General features: G+C 40.7%; 1 protein-coding gene across 1 annotated transcript in view; it reads right to left on the bottom strand.

Annotated features, from left to right (window-relative positions):
• Positions 1-6,144: 6,144 nt before the first annotated feature.
• The window catches only part of LOC126484841 (uncharacterized), an 87,620-nt gene continuing 71,162 nt past the window's right edge, over positions 6,145-22,602 (bottom strand). Inside the window, exons 3-4 of the mRNA XM_050108436.1 lie at positions 9,679-10,082; positions 6,145-6,401 (exon numbers count right to left, since the gene is read on the bottom strand). Of these exons, the coding sequence (XP_049964393.1) occupies positions 6,211-6,401; positions 9,679-10,082 (595 nt within the window). The 3' untranslated portion in view covers positions 6,145-6,210. The remainder of the gene's footprint in view (positions 6,402-9,678; positions 10,083-22,602) is intronic.

A 22,602-nucleotide genomic window follows, 5' to 3' on the forward strand; every position in this document is an offset into this window, starting at 1 on the left:
GGAACTAGAGATCAAATTGCTAACATTCGGTGGATTATGTAAAAAGCGAGAGAATTCCAGAAAGATGTGTACCTCTGCTTTATTGACTACGCCAAAGCCTTTGACTGTGTCGACCACAACAAATTATGGAACGTACTGAAAAACATGGGTGTTCCAGATCACCTCATTCATCTGATACGGAGTTTATACCTTGACCAAGAAGCCACGGTGAGAAATGGAGCAACGAAATGGATAAAGATTCAGAAAGGGGTCCGGCAAGGCTGCATACTGTCACCGTACTTATTCAATCTGTATGCAGAACATGTCATGAGGAATGCGAGGCTAGATGAAGGAGAAACAGGAATTAAAATAGCTGGAATAATTGTAAACAACCTCAGGTACGCGGATGATACGATCCTGTTAGAAGGAAGTGAAGAAGAATTGAGAACACTCTTACTGAAGGTGAAAGACGAAAGTGAAAAGGCTGGTCTTATGCTGAATGTGAAGAAAACGAAAATTATGGCAACTACACCTACCAATTCGTGGGATATAGCAGGAGAAACCATGGAGGTAGTGACCACATTCAGTTATCTCGGTTCCCAGATCTCTGCTGACGGCGACTGCGGCCATGAAATCCGGAGACGCCTGTTGCTCGGTAGACAGGCTATGTCAAACCTTGACAAGGTTATAAGGTCCAGAGATATAACACTAGCAACAAAGATCCGTATTGTGAGGGCTATGGTCTTTCCAGTTGTGATGTATGGATGTGAGACCTGGACCATTAGAAAGGCTGAACGGCGAAGAATTGACTCCTTCGAATTGTGGTGTTGGAGGAAACTTAGAGTTCCATGGACTGCAAAGAGAACTAACAGATCAATATTGGAGCAAATTAAACCAGATTTCTCCCTGGAAGGTCTAATCTTAAAACAAAAGCTGACCTACTTTGGACACACAATGCGAAGGCATGCCTCGCTGAAAAAAACATTAATGCTGGGGAAGATTGAAGGAACTAGAAGGAGAGGACGTCAGAGGATGAGATGGATCGATGGCATCACAGAAGCAATGTGTTCCAACCTGGAAGGTCTACGGGAGAAAGTGCAAGACAGGAAAAAGTGGCGTGATTTGGTTCATGGGGTCACGAAGAGTCGGAACCGACTAAACGAATAGAGAGAGAGAGAGAGATCACTGATTTATTTGACAAGAATATTAATTTTTGACAACGTTCATCGCGAGTTTTAGTCTTAAAGTTTATTCAATGTGGTTTTAATATTTATTAAAGCAGATAACTTGCATTAATATATTTTCTGAGAAGAAACAAACGACATCTAAATTGAAAAAGTTTGCGCAAACCAATTGGACTGAGTGACGTAATTCTGCGCATACGACTCAAATGATGATGTTTTAATTACAGTTTCGTTCAAGACCCATTCAGAGACAATTTTAAAAAGAATTTAAATAATTTCGCAGTGTGTTGTAACAGAAGTAGGTGACGAAGTCTGCACATGGTCATAAGTCAAAAGAAAATCATTTATACAAAACTTACGTCGTTACACTACAATCTGTATGATTATCATTTTGCGACCAATCTGCGTAACTCCTCCTGGTGCGTCGTTTTCCCTTGAGTGTATACTTATAAGTCGACTGGTGTATAGTGATATACATAGAAGCACACAGATAGTGAAGTGCGAGTGCGTCGAAAACGTCATGAAACGATACATCTCACTTGTCAACCAGGCACAATTCAGACCGGTAATGGGTGTATTCCCCTGCGGGGTATGTTTAAGTGCGATTAAATTGGGACTTCCATATTTCCACCATCCTATCTCAACGGTGACCTATTACCGTTTATTCATCCTCAGTACTCCAAAATAACTTTCACCTCCAAGATAGGACGATTTCAGGAACAAGGCCATGGTAGTGTTTGAGTGGTCACCTGACACACCTGACCTCAATCGTGTTAGAACCCTATCGGAAGCCATGGAGAGAGATGTAAAGGCTTTGACCACAAAGATGATCAGCTTCGGTGCTTTTCGGGCAGCGGGTGCGAGGGCGTTCATCTGGTGCCTAGTGCAGTTTTTGCCATAATGCATTACCACCGCCATCAACGCGGAAGGGGTTGCTACATTCTGCTAGACCGGTGTCGCTAATTCAGTTGATCGAGACTGTAGACACACATAATGCTACAACTCTTGTCTCTTCTGTTGCTAGACACTATTCTTCTCTTTCAGGTATTTTATTTCCAGGACAACATCTCCTTATTTATGGTTTCGCATTATGTTCACAGCACCTGAAACTGATTGGTTAGTCTGCAACTACGTTGATCTAAAGATAATCTGCAAATAATAAAGCCGAAGTGGCCGAGCGGTTCTAGGCGCTTCAGTCTGGAACCGCGCGACCGCTACGGTCGCAGGTTCGAACCTGCCTCGGGCGTGGATGTGTGTGATGTCCTTAGGTTAGTTAGGTTTAAGTAGTTCCAAGTTCTAGGGAACTGATGACCCCCGATGTTAAGTCCCATAGTGCTCAGAGCCATTTGAACCATTTGAACAGATTGTAACGTTTCAGTAATTCAATAGTCGTGGATTACTTCATGTAACAGTATGTCATTTCTTAATATGCTCTCTATACCTGAAAACTAAGCTGGGTCCTACATAGAAACCAAACAAGAGCGATTTAAACTAATCATCGGATGCCATAACATTTAACAGGCTTACTGATTAGATATTCTAGGATGTTGGGTAGAACCCGACAGAAAAATATATTAAATACACTGAAGCGCGAAAGAAACCGGTATAGGCATGCGTATTCATATAGAGAGATATGTAAACAACGCCGCGTTAGGCAAATCCTACATAAGACGACAAGTGTCTGGCGCAGTTGTTAGATCGGTTACTGCTGCAGTGGGAGGTTATCAAGATTTAAGTGAGTTTCAACGTGGTGTTATAGTCGGCGCACGAGCGATGGGACACAGCACCTCCGAGGTAACTATGAAGTCGGGATTTTCCCATACGACTATTTCACGAGTGTGCCGTGAATATCAGGAATCGGTAAAACATCAAATCTCTGATATCATTGCGGCCGGAAAAAAACCCTACAAGAACAGGACCAACGACGACTGAAGAGAATCGTTCATTGTCACTGGAGTGTAACCCTTCCGCAAATTGCTGCAGATTTCAGTGCTGGGCGATCACCAAGTGACAGCATACGAACCATTCAATGAAAACTCATCGATAAGGGCTTTCGGAGCCGAAGGCTCATTCGTGTACCCTTGAAGACTGCACGACACAAAGCTTTACGCATCGTCTGGGCCCGTCAACACCGACATTGGACTGCTGATGACTAGAGAGCTGAAGGACGTGTGCGGGTATGGAGATAGCTTCATGCCCTACATGGCAGCAGGGGACTGTTCAAGCTGCTGGAGGCTCTGTAATGGTGTTGGCGTATGCAGTTGAAGCGATATGGGACCCGCGATATGTCTAGATATGACTCTGACAGGTGACACGTACGTAAGCATTCCAGCAGAACAAAGCGACATGTCCAGAAGTGCTACAGAGTGGCTCCAGGAAGACTCTTTTGATTTTGAACACTTCCCCTGGCCGCCAGACTCCCCAGACATAAACATTATTGAGCATATCTGGGATGCCTTGCAACGTGCTGTTCAGAAGAGATCTACAACTCCTCGTACTGTTACTGATTTATTGACAGCGCTGCAGGACTCATAGTGTCAATTTCCTACAGCACTACTTGAGACAGTCGAGTCCACGCCACGTCGTGTTGCTGCTCTTCTGCGTGGTCGCGGAGAACCTGAACGATATTAGGCAAGTGTACTAGTTTCTTCGGCTCTTCAAAATATAATATGGAGAATTGTAGTATTACGTGGGAAAACCTTAGAAGCAGCATTACAGAGAACTAAGACATATTGAACAAATGAATTCTACAAAATCATGGCCGGAACTAGTTTCCTAAATATTACTGATCAACAGATTTTAAAACAGAAGAACGAAGACGAAATTCAGGCTGCACAACTGACATATTTTAGGGCGTTCATAGCAGAAGAGAGAAGAGAAACGCGGACATACGTTGGCAGTTGAAAATCTGAAAAATTATTGTATTTTGCAGACAAGAATTATGCAACCACGTACGGAGAATTTCCAGTGGACTCGCTAAATAGGAGATGGATCCATCAGTGACAGACTTTTAGCGGCTATACCAAATGCACTTGGTTTTCTGCTTTAATTACTCTTTGTTTGCCTCTAATCACACCTGTCTTCCATTAAGGATGCGTTTCATAGAAATCTTTCGCATACTATACATTCTGTTTTTTATTTATATATTTCGTACCATCTCTGTTCATTCCCCCTGTAGCACCATACTTCAAATACATCGAGTTTCTTTTTCTGTAGTATTCACTATTCATTATCTACATCCATCGAATGCTTTCCTCCAGACGGACAGTTTCAGAAATCAGTTCTCCGTTTATATTATATAGCAGCACAGCCCTTTTATTAACCAAAGATTCCTCCCTTTGCACATGCCTGCTTCAAATATCTTCCTTCCTTGGCTGATCTGGTAGGTCGTGTTTTGAAGATACCACTAATTGCTACTTCCACTCCCTCTTCCCAAATTTTGGCATTTACATAACATCTTTTACTGTCTGTGAATGAATCGTTATTCACCATTTCCCATGGCCTTGGGGCACAGTCTGTGGGAAGAAGGTTTCTCTCATTAGAGGATTCCCAGCAATTAGCAAAGCACACACTCCGTAAAACACCAGTCGTCCTAATTAATGTAACTGTGAAACTCATTAATGTACTTGTGTACGTGCAAGGAATCACTAGACAAGCCAACTCCATCGTGCGACAGACTAAGCAGCATACGAATACGCTTGTTTAGCGTTGTCCTGTTTCTTTCTCTCTTGTCGCTAATATGGCTACAAAGTACAGCTCAGCGATTTATAGCTGGCCGGAGTGGCCGTGCGGTTCTGGGCGCTATAGTCCGGAGCCGAGCGACCGCTACGGTCGCAGGTTCGAATCCTGCCTCGGGCATGGATGTGTGTGATGTCCTTAGGTTAGTTAGGTTTAATTAGTTCTAAGATCTAGGCGACTGATGACCTCAGAAGTTAAGTCGCATAGTGCTCAGAGCCATTTGAACCATTTTGATTTATAGAGCTTTCAGCATGCTGAAACAACATCATGCGCATTTCTTAGCGGGTCCCTACATGAATTGTGCTAATGTAATCAGTGCTGTAGTCACTTCAAATTATACTGATGACCTCTATCGATTGTACGTCTGTTAAAAAATTGCTCCACGTAGACAATTCTACGAGCCATTATATCATAATTTCTTATAGACTGCTGACAGATAATACCGCCTATCACTTGCGTACGTAAAACAAACTGAATTAACGATATAATTCAATACGCTGCTAGTATGTTTATAAGGTCCGCGATATCAAATTATTTATGTAAAATTCATTTGATAGCACTCTTAGAGTTTCGGTGCACATGCTTTTACACATAAAAGGACTAAATGTTTTAAATTATAGTTACATACTTGCTGCTCTTCCTGACAGTCGACGTAGCCTGATGATCGGGTTCATGTTGTGTATAACAACTAATAAAACACATTAAATCGTATAGCCAAGGAGAAATATATGAATACACGAGAATGCCCTATGTCTTAGCCGTTTCTTTAAGACATCAGCTGCTAGGGCCGACAATAAGCTGTTAAACATTCCATTATAAGAACAATGGCGGAATACTTGCATAGACCAGACCGAATCTCCATCTGGAATTCTCTGTATGAGCCCCCTATTCTCGCAGCACAAATGGACCCACTTCATAAAATTAAATAAATAAAGGGAATGAAGTGGTTCCATTCACCTTAATGTCGTTATAGACGGAGCAGAACTGGAGAAGGTTAGGAAAGGAATTGCCCTTACTTAATGATCCACCCCGTCCGCCATCGTATGAGTTAGATAAATCAGAAAAAATAATCGACAGCAACCCGCTTTTGATCCCAACAGCTAAACTGATAGGTCTAAATTTCCATTCTGTCAGAGTCGTCGAACAACTTTCAGGAGCCTTCTTCAAAGTTTTTCGCCAAAGCAAACTCCCTTATTTCCTGTTTTTATCGTGATTTTGGGATTGTTACATTAAAAACCATGCGTTGAGTTAAAAGTTATAGTTTATTTAAGAAAAACGTTTAGATAGGATAGACATGGGAGTACAGTGCTTATTCGTGGAGCTCCTTCTCCTTGTCCTCGTACTTCTTGCTGTAGGTGCCATCAGGGTCGTACTTGGACTTGAGCTGCGCCCAGACGTCGGGCTTGTGGTTGATGAGGTGCTTCAGCACCTTCTTGGTGCCCTCCTTCTGCTTCTCGTTGCACTTGGCGCACTCGTTGCTCAGCGCGTCAGGGACGGCTTCTGTATGAAAAGACAATACTTAGTGACCTGGTAGACCCGCTAACCTAATCTAAACTGAACAGAACAAAATCTCCTGCGAAATGGCTCTCTCTTTACAATTCTGCTACCTCCTATGTATATGAAATACAACATTTATTTACTGTTCCTAAAAACTTTAACAATCACCTTATTTAAAGCATGATTATTATCATGCACATCATATTTTCAGGAAATCTATACTGTGGCATTATCTCTGAACTTCAGGTCTGATGTAATTCAGACGTGAATTTAGAAAAATGTGTAAATGCTACATACTCGTGTATCCATTGACTTCCGCAGTGGAATTTGCCAAGTACTGAACCAGACATAGACAGTGTATAAGATTATCTTCTTTGATAATATGTAATACTTTCTGACTTGTGTTACCTAATCGACACCAGCCACCCTACAAGGATATTTAGCAAATAGATTTCTTTTGAATATTTCTGTGGATTACTACATATCAGTCATAATGAAAATATCTTTAAAATGATTAAAAACGGTCTTCACCACAGTGAAATATTTATTTGCAGTTGTTACCAGTCTCAATCAGAATGTGATCATCTTCAGACTATTTGTACCATGATTTTAAGCGGTAGTGGAAAACGGAGCAACTGCTCCGCTCACCACCACCGCTTACCATCATGGTATAAATAGTCTGAAGATGATCACATTCTGGCTGAAACCGGTTACCATCACAAACAAATATTTTACTGTGATCAAGACTGTTTTTAATCAATCGTAATACGTTGAAACAACTTGTAGTTCCACTCTCATTTGAAATACTTTAACCAGTTATAATTATGGTGTCGCTTTATTGATCTTACCATTGACCCTGCCTCCCAACACTAACATCTCCACTTCACTAATTCAATTTACAGAACTTGCTGTGATTCCTCTGTTTGCATTACAACGAGATTAAGTACTGTGAATTACAGTGCAGCGCTAGTCATACCTCCACACAAAAGTGTTTTATGATTTTGAATCTACAAGGACGAAGAGAATGTTCAATGGGCACTTTATGCACAACCCATATAAATATTTAGTTAACCTAAAACATACAAATCTAAGTTACAGGACTCGAAAGAAAACATTGACAATGGGTAAATTATTATAATGGTTTCTTTTGTACACCACCAAAAATGTATAAAACGATTTAAATAAATAATAATTAATCAGCTGGAAAAAATGAGAAATACTTTTCTACAAGGTAATAGCACAGAATAACGCTGTTATTTTGCTTGAAAGGGTAAAGTACGACCTGAAATTAAAGTTTTACACGGCACACAAGAAATGACTCACTATAGACACAACATACCGAAATAAAAGCTGACTTACAGGAAATGTGGTGAATATTCAAATGGTATAGCGTCAGTGAGAAATATGAATTCTAGAGATTCAGGACTGGATAGAGAGAAAATTATACTCTTTAATCAGATTCTGTAGTAATCAAGACATTTGTTCACAATAGCAAACACCGATCTATAGAACAAAAAGTCGAAAAGTATATAATAGAAAAGGAGTATATCTATTTCCAGATTAATTATTTCACCTATAAATTATCAGCTGACTTAAAATTGTTTTGAATTAACGTACAGAGCAGCATATGTACAAGAACTGAAAGTGAGACGAAAGGTTTTATTCTCTGCCGGAATGGAAAACGTTGATGCATTTAACAAACGTTAGAGGACGGTTGCAATCTGAGCAGTACTTCTGATTTTAGACGTAATGTAGGTGACATATTAAAGGTAATTTTGTGAGAACATAATGTAGAATGACGCTGCTTTAGAAATCGAGAGAGATACCGCAGAAATGGGAGGAGGTAACAGAAAGGTAATGAAGCAACTGTCGCTTGATATTCGTGAAGCATCGCTAGATACTTCATAGCGATCAGCGCGCTGGAACACCTCTGGCAAGTTTTCTCTGTCTGCCTGTCTGTCTCTCTCTCTCTCTCTCTCTCTCTCTCTCTCTCTCTCTCACACACACACACACACACACACACACACACACAAATGTACATATACTCCAAAAGAAGTGAGGCGGCAGAACCACGTTTGACGCATACAGCAGCCTGGAACAGCAGCCTTCAGTGTTACACTGCTGTCTCTGGAAGCATGGTTTGGGGATCTGCTTTAGAATCTGAAAAAAATTGAAAAACAGAAAAAAAGAACAGCCCCTTGCGTTGTATTTTCTCCTCGGGTACAAGTCCCTGCTCACAACTTATGGTGTGTAAGTAAAATAAAAAAGGTAAATCACAACAAAAATTAAAAAACGAAATACGATGTTATGTACTTCGATAGCTAACTCATTGTGCTTGACGGGCGAAAATTAATATTACATGGAACCTGCAAAGTAAATAATTGTAGCTCTCAAACATGACATGTTACAATTTTATTGCAATGTCCGCAGGCACACACACACAAACATACACGCATTCTCCCATGCGAACCACGTAAGTAGGAAGATTCTCTTCCATGGAGATATGTAGCGACCTAGCAGGGACTTGAGGTACAGAGAACTGATTTTTCAGAAAAAGAAATTTCTGAGACAAGGGAGACAAACACAGTATTATTTCTCACAGAGTAGTAAAACAGTAATCTCCTACAGTGGAACCATAAGTGGACACAATTTTTCATAGCATTCATTCATATCGACTTAAGGACGGTTCTGTATCATTAACACTGTGAAAATAGTCTCAAGATATGCCCTCCAGATTCTGTCTATCCTGTTCTTTCCTCAAAGGTTCGTATTGACCAAGCGGTGCAAAAGATAACGCAAAGATACAAAAAAAAAGTATTACAAGAAAGTCACCTGAATAACCTGGATTCAGAGAGTAACCATGAGAAAGCGCTAAAAAGAGATAAAAGCTGCTCTTTAGCGAAAAATAAATGAGGAATGTTAGTATCTGGTAATAACAAATTGGAAAACAAACATTTTTCAGGCAAAATACCTGACAAGGAAGGATAGAGCCCGCCTCAAGAGTAAATATTCTGTGTCACTGGTACAGAAAATCTACAAAGTGACGAATATTGGGAGACGGAACGTAGTGACTAAGCTCACAAGGGTTAGGCTTCGAATATATATGATGAAGACACGATTACATCTTTCAGTGGTGCTCTGAAGATAGATACATTTAAGAATTTCCTCTCAGAATGGGAGTAGGGCATGGGCAGTGACACTTGTGCGGAAAGCGCCTCTGATGCGAGGTGATCTGAGTAGGAAAGGCACTGAGAGCCGCAACTGCCTACAGAACACTTACTCTTGAGTTCCTTGCCATCAGCGGTGCAGTTGGCTTCCCCATCCTCCATCAAGCACTGGACGTACTTGTTGAGCAGGCGGTCGTTGGCGAGGATCTCGTCCAGGTTGACGTTGTCGTACTTGGTGGTGTACTTCTCCTCCGCGGCGACGACCACAATGACGGCTAACGCCGCGACCAGTACCAGGGCGGCCTTCATGTCTGCTGGGAGTTGGGTCTGCGGGGTCACTTCAGATGCAGAAGCGGGTACTCTGCGCGTGTATATATACATGCAGCAGGTGGATCCCCCACTCCGCAACGCACATCTTGCGCGTCCGCGGAGGCTCACTGCGTCACTCACCCAGCAGGTTTTTTTCCACTTCTGTTTGCATCGAATTTCTTCGCTCTGGTGGGAACTTCCCTGGCTAATTTTTCATCTCACTTGCACGTCAATCTTCGTTCATTTCGCTATAACTCCTCTGAATACTGCTACCCACAATTCAGGCCTGGTTTAGATATCTTTATAGTATATTACTAGCCTCGTTGAGTAGTTAGTTGTGAGTAGTTATTGTCCTGTCTTCGTTTCCTCCCATAGCTACCAGATATTTTAAGGATTACACAAACTTACGTTGCAGCTTCTTATTCACTCTAAATGATATAGTCTACGAGTATAGGAAGTCGCCCGAACGTGTAACTTATCCGTCCTCCCACAGTCATGTTACCGAGCGAGGTGGCGCAGTGGTTAGCACACTGGACTCGCATTCGGGAGGACGACGGTTCAATCCCGGGTCCGGCCATCCTGATTTAGGTTTTCCGTGATTTCCCTAAATCGCTTCAGGCAAATGCCGGGATGGTTCCTTAGAAAGGGCACGGCCGATTTCCTTCCCCATCCTTCCCTAATCCGAGCTTGTGCTCCGTCTCTAATGACCTCGTTGTCGACGGGACGTTAAACAGTAATCTCCTCCTCCACAGTCATGTTCTGAACGTATTTATTCCTAATTGTATATCTGACATCAAGATTTTTTCGTTTCCAAATTGATACGTCAAAGTTCCCAATTCTTTTTAGTTAAAACACTACCAGAGCTGCGAACGTAGATCAGTTTATTTTTTTTTTTTCTTTGTGACTAGCCTGTGAGTCTTCCATCACTTCATTTTCTTCTATGGTGCGTGTTGATTTTCTCCCTGCTTTTTCAAATCATCGATATTACGAAATTCAGTCTCAAATTGAAAGAACAGAACGAAAATAAAGACAAGATTTTTAGTTCTTTTTTTCCACGCAGTTAGCCTCCACTGCTTTGTGGGTTTGTGTACTTTTCCTTTCTACATTTTTCTCCTTCTTCTGTAGTTTATTGGTTAGTCTGATCACAGTCACAAGTTACATTTGCACAATTTTCTGTTCGTCCTGTGTCTCTTCGTCCATTTGGATCGTTCATAGCACAAGTTTCACTTACAGGTAATAGCGCACTTTTTTCCAAGAATTTCATTCGTACGCTCTGTATTCTACTCATTGCTCTATTGGTTTGAATCCAGCTCTCGGTGACTTACAGAACTGGAATAACCTTAGTTTTATGAAAGTTTATTCTTGTGAACTGCCTGGTCTTATTGTATAGTTTTCAGTGGATATTGAAAGGTCTCTGTTGGATTCCTTTCATGTTTGATTTCTTAAATCTGTTGTCATTTATGGAATAAATTCCTCTTCTAAATTTACTGTGGCGTTTCTGACTATCTGGGAGGAGACTGAGTAGTGGAACGTGTTACCTTTACACGTAGACAAGAACGATCTGTCACACTACTACACTTTAAAGCACAGTTTATATGTAATTCTTATATGTAATTCATGTCACACAGTCTCATACGGAACCTACATCCGCTTTCTTTTATATACTGTATATGATAAGATACTGTCATCCCCGTTCCCTTTTGTGTGAGAGGATGAATGAGCATATGTATTTCTAGTTGCATGCTTGAGGGTAGCAGACAAGGCTGTCTGCTAGAGAACAGTAGGACCAACGTCGGAACAGGTAGCTACGCTTTCTTAAAGCAGAGAGGTTTCTAACCTTAGTATGGTTCTGTCCGTCCGTTGTCATGTTGGTATAGGAAGCTGCCCCTCTGGCCCCTTCCGTTTGTCTTTGTGAGCCACCCTCAGGAAACACGCTCGGCAGTAGGCAGTGGCAGTCTGGCGGTGGCGAGCGTCTGAAGTGGTAAGATCTCCGGCTAAGCGCGTGTCTGCTAAGTCCGTAGGACAATGGATTTGTTAAGTTCAGCCTAACTGAGAATTTAATCACCGTGATTTCAGGTTTAGCTCTAAAATATCCGATGTTATCTTAAATTGCAGCGCAGTATTATTCTCGTGTGAAGTTCAGATTAGTTTCCGGTAGTTGCTTTGTTACTACTTTGTGAGTAAAGTGGAACCACGTGTTGATCAGTAACTCTAACTAAGATTAATCTTAAATGCGAATGCTTGTGGGATTATAACGTCTCGTCTTGACTATATTTTCAATATAGCAACTTTTCTTTATGTTCAACCCACGTGGGGTGTACTTTGCGAGACCAGTACCACGTGCTTATATAACTGTTTGACCCATCAGGTTAATAGTAAGACGTTAGTAACCAGTTCAAGGTTTTGCTTTTGTCAATTGCTTTTCGATCTAATGTATTTTAATTATCAAAATTATTGTGGAGTTGTACGCTTTGTGTAAACCAAGTTGACCACGTGGAGCATGTGGTGTAATCATCAAAGTAGCCCTCAGCTATTCTTTTTGCGAAGACTTCACAAAGAGTTAATATGAATTTAGTATACCAGTGTGTGGTAATTACATGACGGACAGGATTGTGCTACGAACGTAATTTCTTTGGCTGAAAACTGAATCTGTTGGTTGTGGTTAACTTTCTCTTGCATGTGTTTCAATGTTCTTTGTGTGTTGTTTTATGAATCCAGTGTTGTATCCAGTCTCCCAATCTTGGCTCCATATTTGATGTGTTCCGTAAGATTTTCACCATCCTAAATAAGGCACCAGCTTGTTACGAATAGAATTTAATATGCTGAAATTTCAATGAACAATCTTAAAATAAATTTCCAAATATAAACTGATTTCTTTCTTTTTATTTAAATTCTCTTTATATATATATATATATTACCGGTTTTGTATGACTATTAAAAGATTATCATTAATGTTAGTCTGCTTGGTAAACCTAGACTAAATATCTGATGAAACAGTTGCCCAGTAATCCACGGTTAACTTCCCCAGACAGCTCACAGCTTTTAACCCGCTTTTATTCTACTATTAGCACCAGATTTCAGCATAGCAAATTCTTGTAGCAACATTACACATGGCGACCCTGTTCTGTGATTCCGCTAGACTCTGGAATCTCTGAAACGTTAGATTGCGAGCGTGTTATAATCTTAATTTTTTTTCCCTACAGCGCTAAAACAACTTCTGCGTTGTTTCCGAGCAGACGTTCAAAAGATTCACGGCGTTGTTGATCGGCGTTGTGTTGTTTGTCTTGTTTTGTTTTCTATATTTGTGTGTTTTATATGTGTGTGTGTTTTTTGTTCTCGCTTGTACATTGCACTGTTTCGATCAAAGATAAAAATTTGTTTTGCATGTGAAAAAGTGCATACTAGGTTGGGTATCTTTCGTGTGACTGTCGTAATTTTTGGGGGACACATTTATTTTGATTAGTGTGTCACGTACCGGGTATAAATTGCACTAATGCAGACACGTAACCAAGCTAAAAGTAAGCGGTCCGACAACTTAAGCAACATGGACCAAGGAGATAATAATTTGATTTCGAATGTTAATGCGTCGGGCAGTTCCGAACATACAATGGGAAATACTTCAGACGAAATGCAAAACAGGACGAACGGGCTCACAGCAGAGCCAGAAATAAATTTGCCTCCTACTAACCAAATTGATTTGGCAGAACTCATGAAAACCTTATTGCAACAAAATAAAGAATCATTTGAAAAATCGTTCCGAGAACAAAACGAGTCATCCGAAAAATCGATCCGCGAGCTAGGCGAACAAATGACGCAGAAATCTGAAAAATCTATCCGCGAGCTAGGCGAACAAATAGACGAAAAACTAATCCAGCAGACAAATAAAGTCGACAAGTCGATGCAGAAAGTGTCCGATGATATCTCACAAAGAATAAACAATCTGGCAAGTGAAATAAAAAGTGATATTATGAAAGAATTAGGCCGTACATTTGAACAAATCGATGATCGTCTGCAAGCCTTAGAACAGAGTAAGCGGAGTGGCTATGCCGAATCTAAAGAAAGCGAAGAACGGCTACTTAGGAATTTCCAAGAGCTGAGGGAAGAATGCCAAAGGGAACATAAGCAGGTACTCTCGAGGGTGCAAGAGGCAGAAACGCATTGTCCCACGTCCGTTAGCAACACAATAGCGGACAACAGTTTAGCGATCCACGCGTTGGAACAGCAAGTAGAACAATTGAAGCAGACTGGGGCGGAGGACAAGAGACAAATAGATGATAAGACTGCGGCATTAGCGGACATTGTAGGCACGATGAAGCTGACGGAAAGCGAGAACAATACTACACCGGTAGCGGCCGCAGAGACCGAAGAAGTGCGTTCGCTTCTGAGATTTCAGAAGGGACAATTCGAAGTGAACAGGCAACACAAGGCTGTAACAGGCGAATTACAAGAACGCGTGGCGCATCTGGAAAACCGCATGGCGTGTGATTCCGAACTCGCCAATAGCACTAAAAATAGCCGTAGGAATAGTGCAGAGAGGGACTCCGGCCACGAGGGAGATTTTGACGACAGGGAAGAATGTAATTTGAGGGGCAGACATGAGAAAAATAGAAACATTCAAGGGCCTCGACAGGAGGAAATGCGGGGATTTGATTTCAAACATTTCCTTACGGTAAGAAAGTTTGAGATATTCCGAAATTCGCAAAAAGGAATACATCCACGAGCATGGCTCGAGCAATTTGAGTTCTGTCTTCCTCCCGACTGGGCAAGTTCACATAAGATAGAATATATGTGTGGCTATTTGGAAGGCGAACCGGCGATTCGCATGAGGTCGGCAGCGCGTCACTGCAACTCCACTCGGGAGTTTCGACAAGCCTTTCTCTCCGCCTATTGGTCGGAAGCGGCACAAGATAGGGTCAAACATGGCATAATTATGCTGCCAAATTTGAACCAGTCTGGTTTCGGCAGCCCTGCACGCCTATTCGACCACATGCTGCAGGCAAATCAATTTTTATACGACCCATACGGGCCTGCGGAACTAATTAGGATATGCATCACCAAATTGCCGATGCACTTGCGGCACGTCATTCTTGCGGGACGATGCAAAGAGGACGTGGAAACGTTTAAAACACTTCTCCAAGAGTTGGAATATAATACAGCAGAATGCCCGCCTAATCAGGCACAAAGTTATTACGGGGCACAGCAGCGCGACCGCAGTCGTGGCCGTATTACTAATCAACGGCGTGACTGGTCGTCGCGACGCGAACGAAACAATAATCGGGACCGGCCGTATAGAAACTGGGGTAACAGTCGCGAACACAGGTGGAACAACGGAAATGATCGAGGACGTGGACAAGATCGTGAACGCTACAGGTACGGCAACCAGAATCGATATCACGGTGAACACGGTGGGAATAGGACTGTAGGCGGAGCACCTCATGATGTTGAAATTCGGCCGGCTAACCCTAGACATAATCCAGCAAATAGAAATGAGCAAAACCGGCAATGACTAACGATCAGTGCAGAAGGCGCCCAATCGGAACAAATGAGCGACATGGCAAATAAGTAAAAAGGACAGTGAGAAGTAGAGAGGACGGTGAGGAGAAAGAATTGATTAGTTTAAATTTGTGACATGCATTTTGAATAATATGTTGGTAAAAATTAATGATAAAGATGTTTTTATGTGATTGATTGAAGTGATGTTGTTAATTTGTTTTCTTTCCTTGTGCAATTAGGATTTAGTTTGATTCAAACGTAAAGATAAAAGGTTTCCTTGTGAACGAGTGAAATGCTGTTTTCTTTGTGTGTGTAAATTGAAAAGAGCCGCTCCTGAGAGAAGCAAGATCGTTGCTGAATTAGTGCATAAACTCAGGGGAATATCCGATCTGTGGGTATTATGGGTCTGGCAAACCCAGGTCCCCAGCTGTTAGTAGCCTTGTTTCCGATTTTCTGCTTTCAGTGCTACTATCTATCTATTACTATTCTATATCTGTCAGTATAAATGAGGATCTCTTACTATAGTATGCGTGCTGTATGAATATTTTAAGATAGGAGAACTCTGAGAAAGGAATGAGTAAGTTTGGAATCTTGAAAACAGAATGCGATAATATGATTGTTTAACCATTGGCTTCCCAATATGCGATGATATGTTAATATTGATGATATATGTCTTTTTTGTTCTTTATACTGAGTACGGAAAGTGCTGTCTGTGGATTTCGTAAGTAGATTGATCCCCTTCAAGGTGAAAGAAGAATTGTGGTTTGTGTAATTTACGTCGCCCTGAAATATTATTGTGGCAGTCAAATACGAGCAGTTTTCCAGCAAATGGAGAATGGAACGGGAATGTGGATCCTTTCGGTAGTCTTGATTGATGTTGAGCCAGAGCCTAAAAAATTATTCTGCGTTAATACTTGTCCTAGAAAAGCGATGTTTATGTATTTTTGCTGATGCTGTGAGCATTACAGCTTACCGTTTTCGCTGGTGCGGGATGCACTGCAGCCTATATGATTTGTACTGAGGAAATTGCCCTCTTGAAGGTAGAGGATGATTAAATAATTTTGATTATGGGAACGAAGGAAAGCTTGGTTTAAGGTAATAAGGATGAAGCAAAACATTTGTCATTTAAACTGCAGGAGGATTCGGATCTTTTGTGTCTGTTGTAAGTTCAATATGTTAAGATGATACTGTTTTACAGAACAGAGGTGATCACAATTTTGCCATTCATGAGAAATGAATCCAGAATAACCACCACAGGCGAAATGACTGATTTGGAAACGAGAGGTAACTTAAAGAAGGAACGAAATCGCAGCAAAATGGGTAAGAAAACGTAGTATAACCTGTATAGTGCAGACATTTTTACCGTTCTCAGAGCCATCTGTGTGATTAATTCTTGTGATAACGTAATTTTAGATGAAATTTTCTTACTGTTTTATGTGTGAATATATGAGTATGATAAATGTATAATTGCGAGTCTCTTTTCAGGTGTGCGAACTGGTATAAATGTTTTGGTGTGTAAATAACCATTGTTCTTTTTACTGTGTATGTTTAAGGAAAGTTTCTCCACATTTATCATGTGACAAGACGTATGCCGCGAGCGTCAAGAAGAGGACGAATTAGAACAATGTTGTAGTGGTATATACACGGTGTTGAAATAGCATTGAAGTAGCTTATTGGCTTAACTAGTAGTGGATAGAAGTAGAATATTGAGTAATGCATGTTTATGGGTAGTTAGTTTGTAGAATAGACAACAGGTGTGCATGTATGTGTGTGTAAATAACATGTAAACCCTATGCTGTCCTGACCTATACTTGCACAAGGCATAATCCTATTCATTTTAGTGAATTAATAAGTAGCATTGGATTTATTAAAACGTAAGTGAACCACATTAGTGATGTGGATTTAAATATTATATTGTCAGTTCATTTAATTTTTTATTTTTTTTACATTGTAAAGTCATTTCACTTTTATTTTTTTTACATTGTCAAGTCATTTAAATTTTATTTTATATTGTCGATTCATCTAATTATTTTTATAAAAAAAAATTAAGTCTCACTTTGTTCTTAAAAATTGTGAAAGACAATACTAAGTGGTATTATGTATGACATTGTGTAATCACATAAGGATGATGAAAAATTTCTGTGAATGCAGTTGAGAACGTGAAAGCGAACCGGCAAAACTCTTAAGAGACAGCGGGAGCAGCCGGACTAGTTGTAAACTGGCGGGTTTCCCAGCAGGACACGCTGTCAGCCAGGCCACTTCGGGAGCGCGGCCGACAACAAAAGAAGGGTACGCGGCAAACACTTTCCCTTGCACCTGGAGCTAATGGGCGGCCGCCCCGGGCGACCCTTCCTCGAGGCGATGACCTGAGATGGGCGAGCGGTCCACCGCGCGGAAATCCATCTGCTGGCAACGCACCACACGCACGCGACCGTGACGAGACGGCCGCGGAGAAACAACACAAGGGGCGTGGAGCCTTTTGACAGGTACTGTCCAGAGAAACTTGCAGACGTCAACGACGCCTATCGACATTTCCTGACGGATGCCTACTGTCAAGCGACAGTAAATTATGGTTCGATGTTCTCTGGTCGCTAAGGGTGGCACAAAAGAAGAGCCATTAAGTGTCATCCTTGCCCAGGAATATCAAACCGGCGAGTCAATTGGGGATAACTCAAGAATGTAACAACACAAAGGGCGTGGAGCCTTTTGACACATACTGTCCAGAGAAACTGGCAGACTTCAACGACGCCTATCAACATCTCCTGACGGATGCCCACTGTCAAGCGACAGTAAATCGTGGTTCGATGTTCTCTGGTCGCTAAGGGTGGCACAAAAGAAGAGCCATTAAGTGTCATCCTTGCCCAGGAATATCAACCTGGCGTGTCAATCGAGGATACCGCACGAATTTGACAACACAAACATGGAACCAAATCGAGATGTACGTGACACAGACCACCAAGAGAAACTTCATGAGAGGGCAGAGACGGCGGGATTGCACGCAACAGATGGACAAAAATCCCCACTGACAGCTGCGGCGACGCACCCCCTTCCCCTCTCCTTATACTGTGCCTTGGAACAGTGGAACTAGTGAGTGTATCAGTGAACAGTGATTATACGGTTCTTAGTTCAATGCATATACGTGTGCTTCTGTCACAGAAACTTTGACTCGTGTGTTTTGCAGGGATTCGATTTATTGGTGTTTACTAGACTGACTCTTGTATTTTGCAGGTGTTCTATTTATTAATTTTTTTTAGACTTTGACTCTCGTATTTTGCAGGTGTTCTATTTATTAATTTTTTTTAGACTTTGACTCTCGTATTTTGCAGGTGTTCTATTTATTGTTTATTTTAGACTTTGACTCTTGTATTTTGCAGGTGTTTTATTTATTGGTGTTCTTTATTAGATATTGACTATTGTACTGTTTTATTGATCAATGTTTGTTCTTGTGTGATGTATTAGATTTGTGTTATTTTGTTTCGTAACTTAATTCATGTGGCATTGCTTCGTTTATCAGTCAGATTGCTATTCATTCTCATTGGACTGTGATCGATTAGCCTTTGCATGGGGCATATTTATAGTGAGGAACCCCTTAAGGGTAACAATCACATAATTAATTGTATTTTCAGTATAATGACACAGTGCTCATTGTTTGCTAACTAACTGAAATATAGTAGAGTGATTAAATTAATGCCACATAGTTATGTTAATTCTACAAATTATTAGTTTTATAAGATATAGAATTTTTTTTTTGATAACCACTTTGTAAAACATGTTTTTTTTATCAATTTTTGCTTTTGCAGATTGTGCATTGTAATGTTCTGGTTTATAATACTGATGTTATTTCATATTCTTTTTTAATTGCTGTGGCACCTTTGCTATTTTCATAAATTTTCCTTGTTAATAAACAGTCATAAATTTGCCTGTGATCAGTTGGCTCTTGCAATGAGCAAATACTGGTGAACTCCATAAGGGTAACAACCAGAAATTGTTTTCATATTAATGACACAGGAACCATTGTTTTTACTTGCTGACCGAATTAGGTCTACACTATCTTTTAAATAGGTGTCACAGATTGTGTTTTTTTTCTGTTTGAAATTAGTAGATTTTAAAGATTTGTTGAAATTATTGTGTTTTAGCAAGTAGCTGGTGACCTTTTGCCTTTTCTTTACACTTTTGGTTTAAGTAGGGTGTGAGAAGCCTGCTTGGGAATGTCCTAGCATGGCCAGAAAATTCCCTGCACAGTCTTTTCCCGGAGCGTTGGGGTTATGAAAGGTCTCTGTTGGATTCCTTTCATGTTTGATTTCTTAAATCTGTTGTCATTTATGGAATAAATTCCTCTTCTAAATTTACTGTGGCGTTTCTGACTATCTGGGAGGAGACTGAGTAGTGGAACGTGTTACCTTTACACGTAGACAAGAACGATCTGTCACACTACTACACTTTAAAGCACAGTTTATATGTAATTCTTATATGTAATTCATGTCACACAGTCTCATACGGAACCTACATCCGCTTTCTTTTATATACTGTATATGATAAGATACTGTCATCCCCGTTCCCTTTTGTGTGAGAGGATGAATGAGCATATGTATTTCTAGTTGCATGCTTGAGGGTAGCAGACAAGGCTGTCTGCTAGAGAACAGTAGGACCAACGTCGGAACAGGTAGCTACGCTTTCTTAAAGCAGAGAGGTTTCTAACCTTAGTATGGTTCTGTCCGTCCGTTGTCATGTTGGTATAGGAAGCTGCCCCTCTGGCCCCTTCCGTTTGTCTTTGTGAGCCACCCTCAGGAAACACGCTCGGCAGTAGGCAGTGGCAGTCTGGCGGTGGCGAGCGTCTGAAGTGGTAAGATCTCCGGCTAAGCGCGTGTCTGCTAAGTCCGTAGGACAATGGATTTGTTAAGTTCAGCCTAACTGAGAATTTAATCACCGTGATTTCAGGTTTAGCTCTAAAATATCCGATGTTATCTTAAATTGCAGCGCAGTATTATTCTCGTGTGAAGTTCAGATTAGTTTCCGGTAGTTGCTTTGTTACTACTTTGTGAGTAAAGTGGAACCACGTGTTGATCAGTAACTCTAACTAAGATTAATCTTAAATGCGAATGCTTGTGGGATTATAACGTCTCGTCTTGACTATATTTTCAATATAGCAACTTTTCTTTATGTTCAACCCACGTGGGGTGTACTTTGCGAGACCAGTACCACGTGCTTATATAACTGTTTGACCCATCAGGTTAATAGTAAGACGTTAGTAACCAGTTCAAGGTTTTGCTTTTGTCAATTGCTTTTCGATCTAATGTATTTTAATTATCAAAATTATTGTGGAGTTGTACGCTTTGTGTAAACCAAGTTGACCACGTGGAGCATGTGGTGTAATCATCAAAGTAGCCCTCAGCTATTCTTTTTGCGAAGACTTCACAAAGAGTTAATATGAATTTAGTATACCAGTGTGTGGTAATTACATGACGGACAGGATTGTGCTACGAACGTAATTTCTTTGGGTGAAAACTGAATCTGTTGGTTGTGGTTAACTTTCTCTTGCATGTGTTTCAATGTTCTTTGTGTGTTGTTTTATGAATCCAGTGTTGTATCCAGTCTCCCAATCTTGGCTCCATATTTGATGTGTTCCGTAAGATTTTCACCATCCTAAATAAGGCACCAGCTTGTTACGAATAGAATTTAATATGCTGAAATTTCAATGAACAATCTTAAAATAAATTTCCAAATATAAACTGATTTCTTTCTTTTTATTTAAATTCTCTTTATATATATGTATATTACCGGTTTTGTATGACTATTAAAAGATTATCATTAATGTTAGTCTGCTTGGTAAACCTAGACTAAATATCTGATGAAACAGTTGCCCAGTAATCCACGGTTAACTTCCCCAGACAGTTCACATCTTTTAACCCGCTTTTATTCTACTATTAGCACCAGATTTCAGCATAGCAAATTAATGTAGCAATATTACAATATTACCGCATATATTTCCATACTTTGCTATTATTGTTATGTTATTACTAATTCCTTTAATTCCTTATGTGGAGCATAGGGCTGCAACAAAGGATCGCCATCTTGTTCTGTCTTCTGCAAGTGTTTTCACTTCTTCCCATCCTGTTCCTTGCTGTTGACCTTCTGCTCCAGCTGATGGTCTTTATGTCATTCTGGGCCTGCGTCGTCTCCGTCGTCCCTGCGGGATTCAACGAAGGGCTTCCCTCGCAATGTGTTCATTTGGTCTCCTAAGCGTATGTCCTAACCATCTCCACTTCCTGCTTCTTATTTGCAGCTCAGTCAGCTTCTGGCTGGTTCTTTCCCAGAGATGACATTTAGCCACCGTAGCCCCAGGATGCTCTTCAGCCATCTGTTGTTGAATGTCTGCAGCTTATGGATTAGCTGTTTTGTCACTTTCCATGTTTCACATCCATATATATTACTTTCAAATATCCGCAATTGGGTCCTCAATGTTATGTCTTTCGATCCCCAGATAGAGCGGAGGGTTGTAAAACCGCCTTTTGCTTTGTTGATGCGGCTATTAATGTCCTTTGTTGCACCACCATAATCATGCTTTCATGGTAGCAAAACTTATCCACCCTTTCGATTATCTGGCACCCAAGCTTAAGTTATACGCTGTTGCTTTCTTTTTCCCGCATGTCATTTGTTTTTGGGGCATTAATTTTCAAACCCACTTTCTTCGCAGCAGATTTCATATGTTCTTCTTTCCTTTTCATGTCGTTGAGGATGTGGGACAGAAGGCAAAGGTTATCTGCAAAATCTAGGTCTTCTAGATGTGTTTCATTGCTCCATTTTATTCCTCTCTCATTATTCGTTGCTTGCGCCATTACAAGATTCAGTACTATGCTAAATAGTATCGGTGAGTGCATGCAGCCCTGCTTAACTCCTGTTTTCACTGCTATTGGATCTGAAAGCAGACATTGATATTGAACCTGGCACGCGTATTTTTCATACATTCACTTGACAAGAACAGTTATTTCCTTGGGAATTCCAAACGTTTGCACTGAGCTCCCTATTTTTGTTCTACTCGTAATTATACTGAGGAAGGCCTTGTCAAAGTCTACAAACAGTATGCAAAGCGGTGACTGGTATTCGTATGAATGTTCAGCTATTATTCTTAAGGTTTTTACCTGAATCCTGCTTGTTCTCTTCCTATTTTCATGTCTACATATTCTTTATCGTATTTAGCTTTATTCGCGAGAGGATCTTGCTTGGGATTGACAGTA

This window comes from Schistocerca serialis, chromosome 6, assembly GCF_023864345.2.
Source record: "Schistocerca serialis cubense isolate TAMUIC-IGC-003099 chromosome 6, iqSchSeri2.2, whole genome shotgun sequence".
Lineage (NCBI taxonomy): Eukaryota > Metazoa > Arthropoda > Insecta > Orthoptera > Acrididae > Schistocerca > Schistocerca serialis.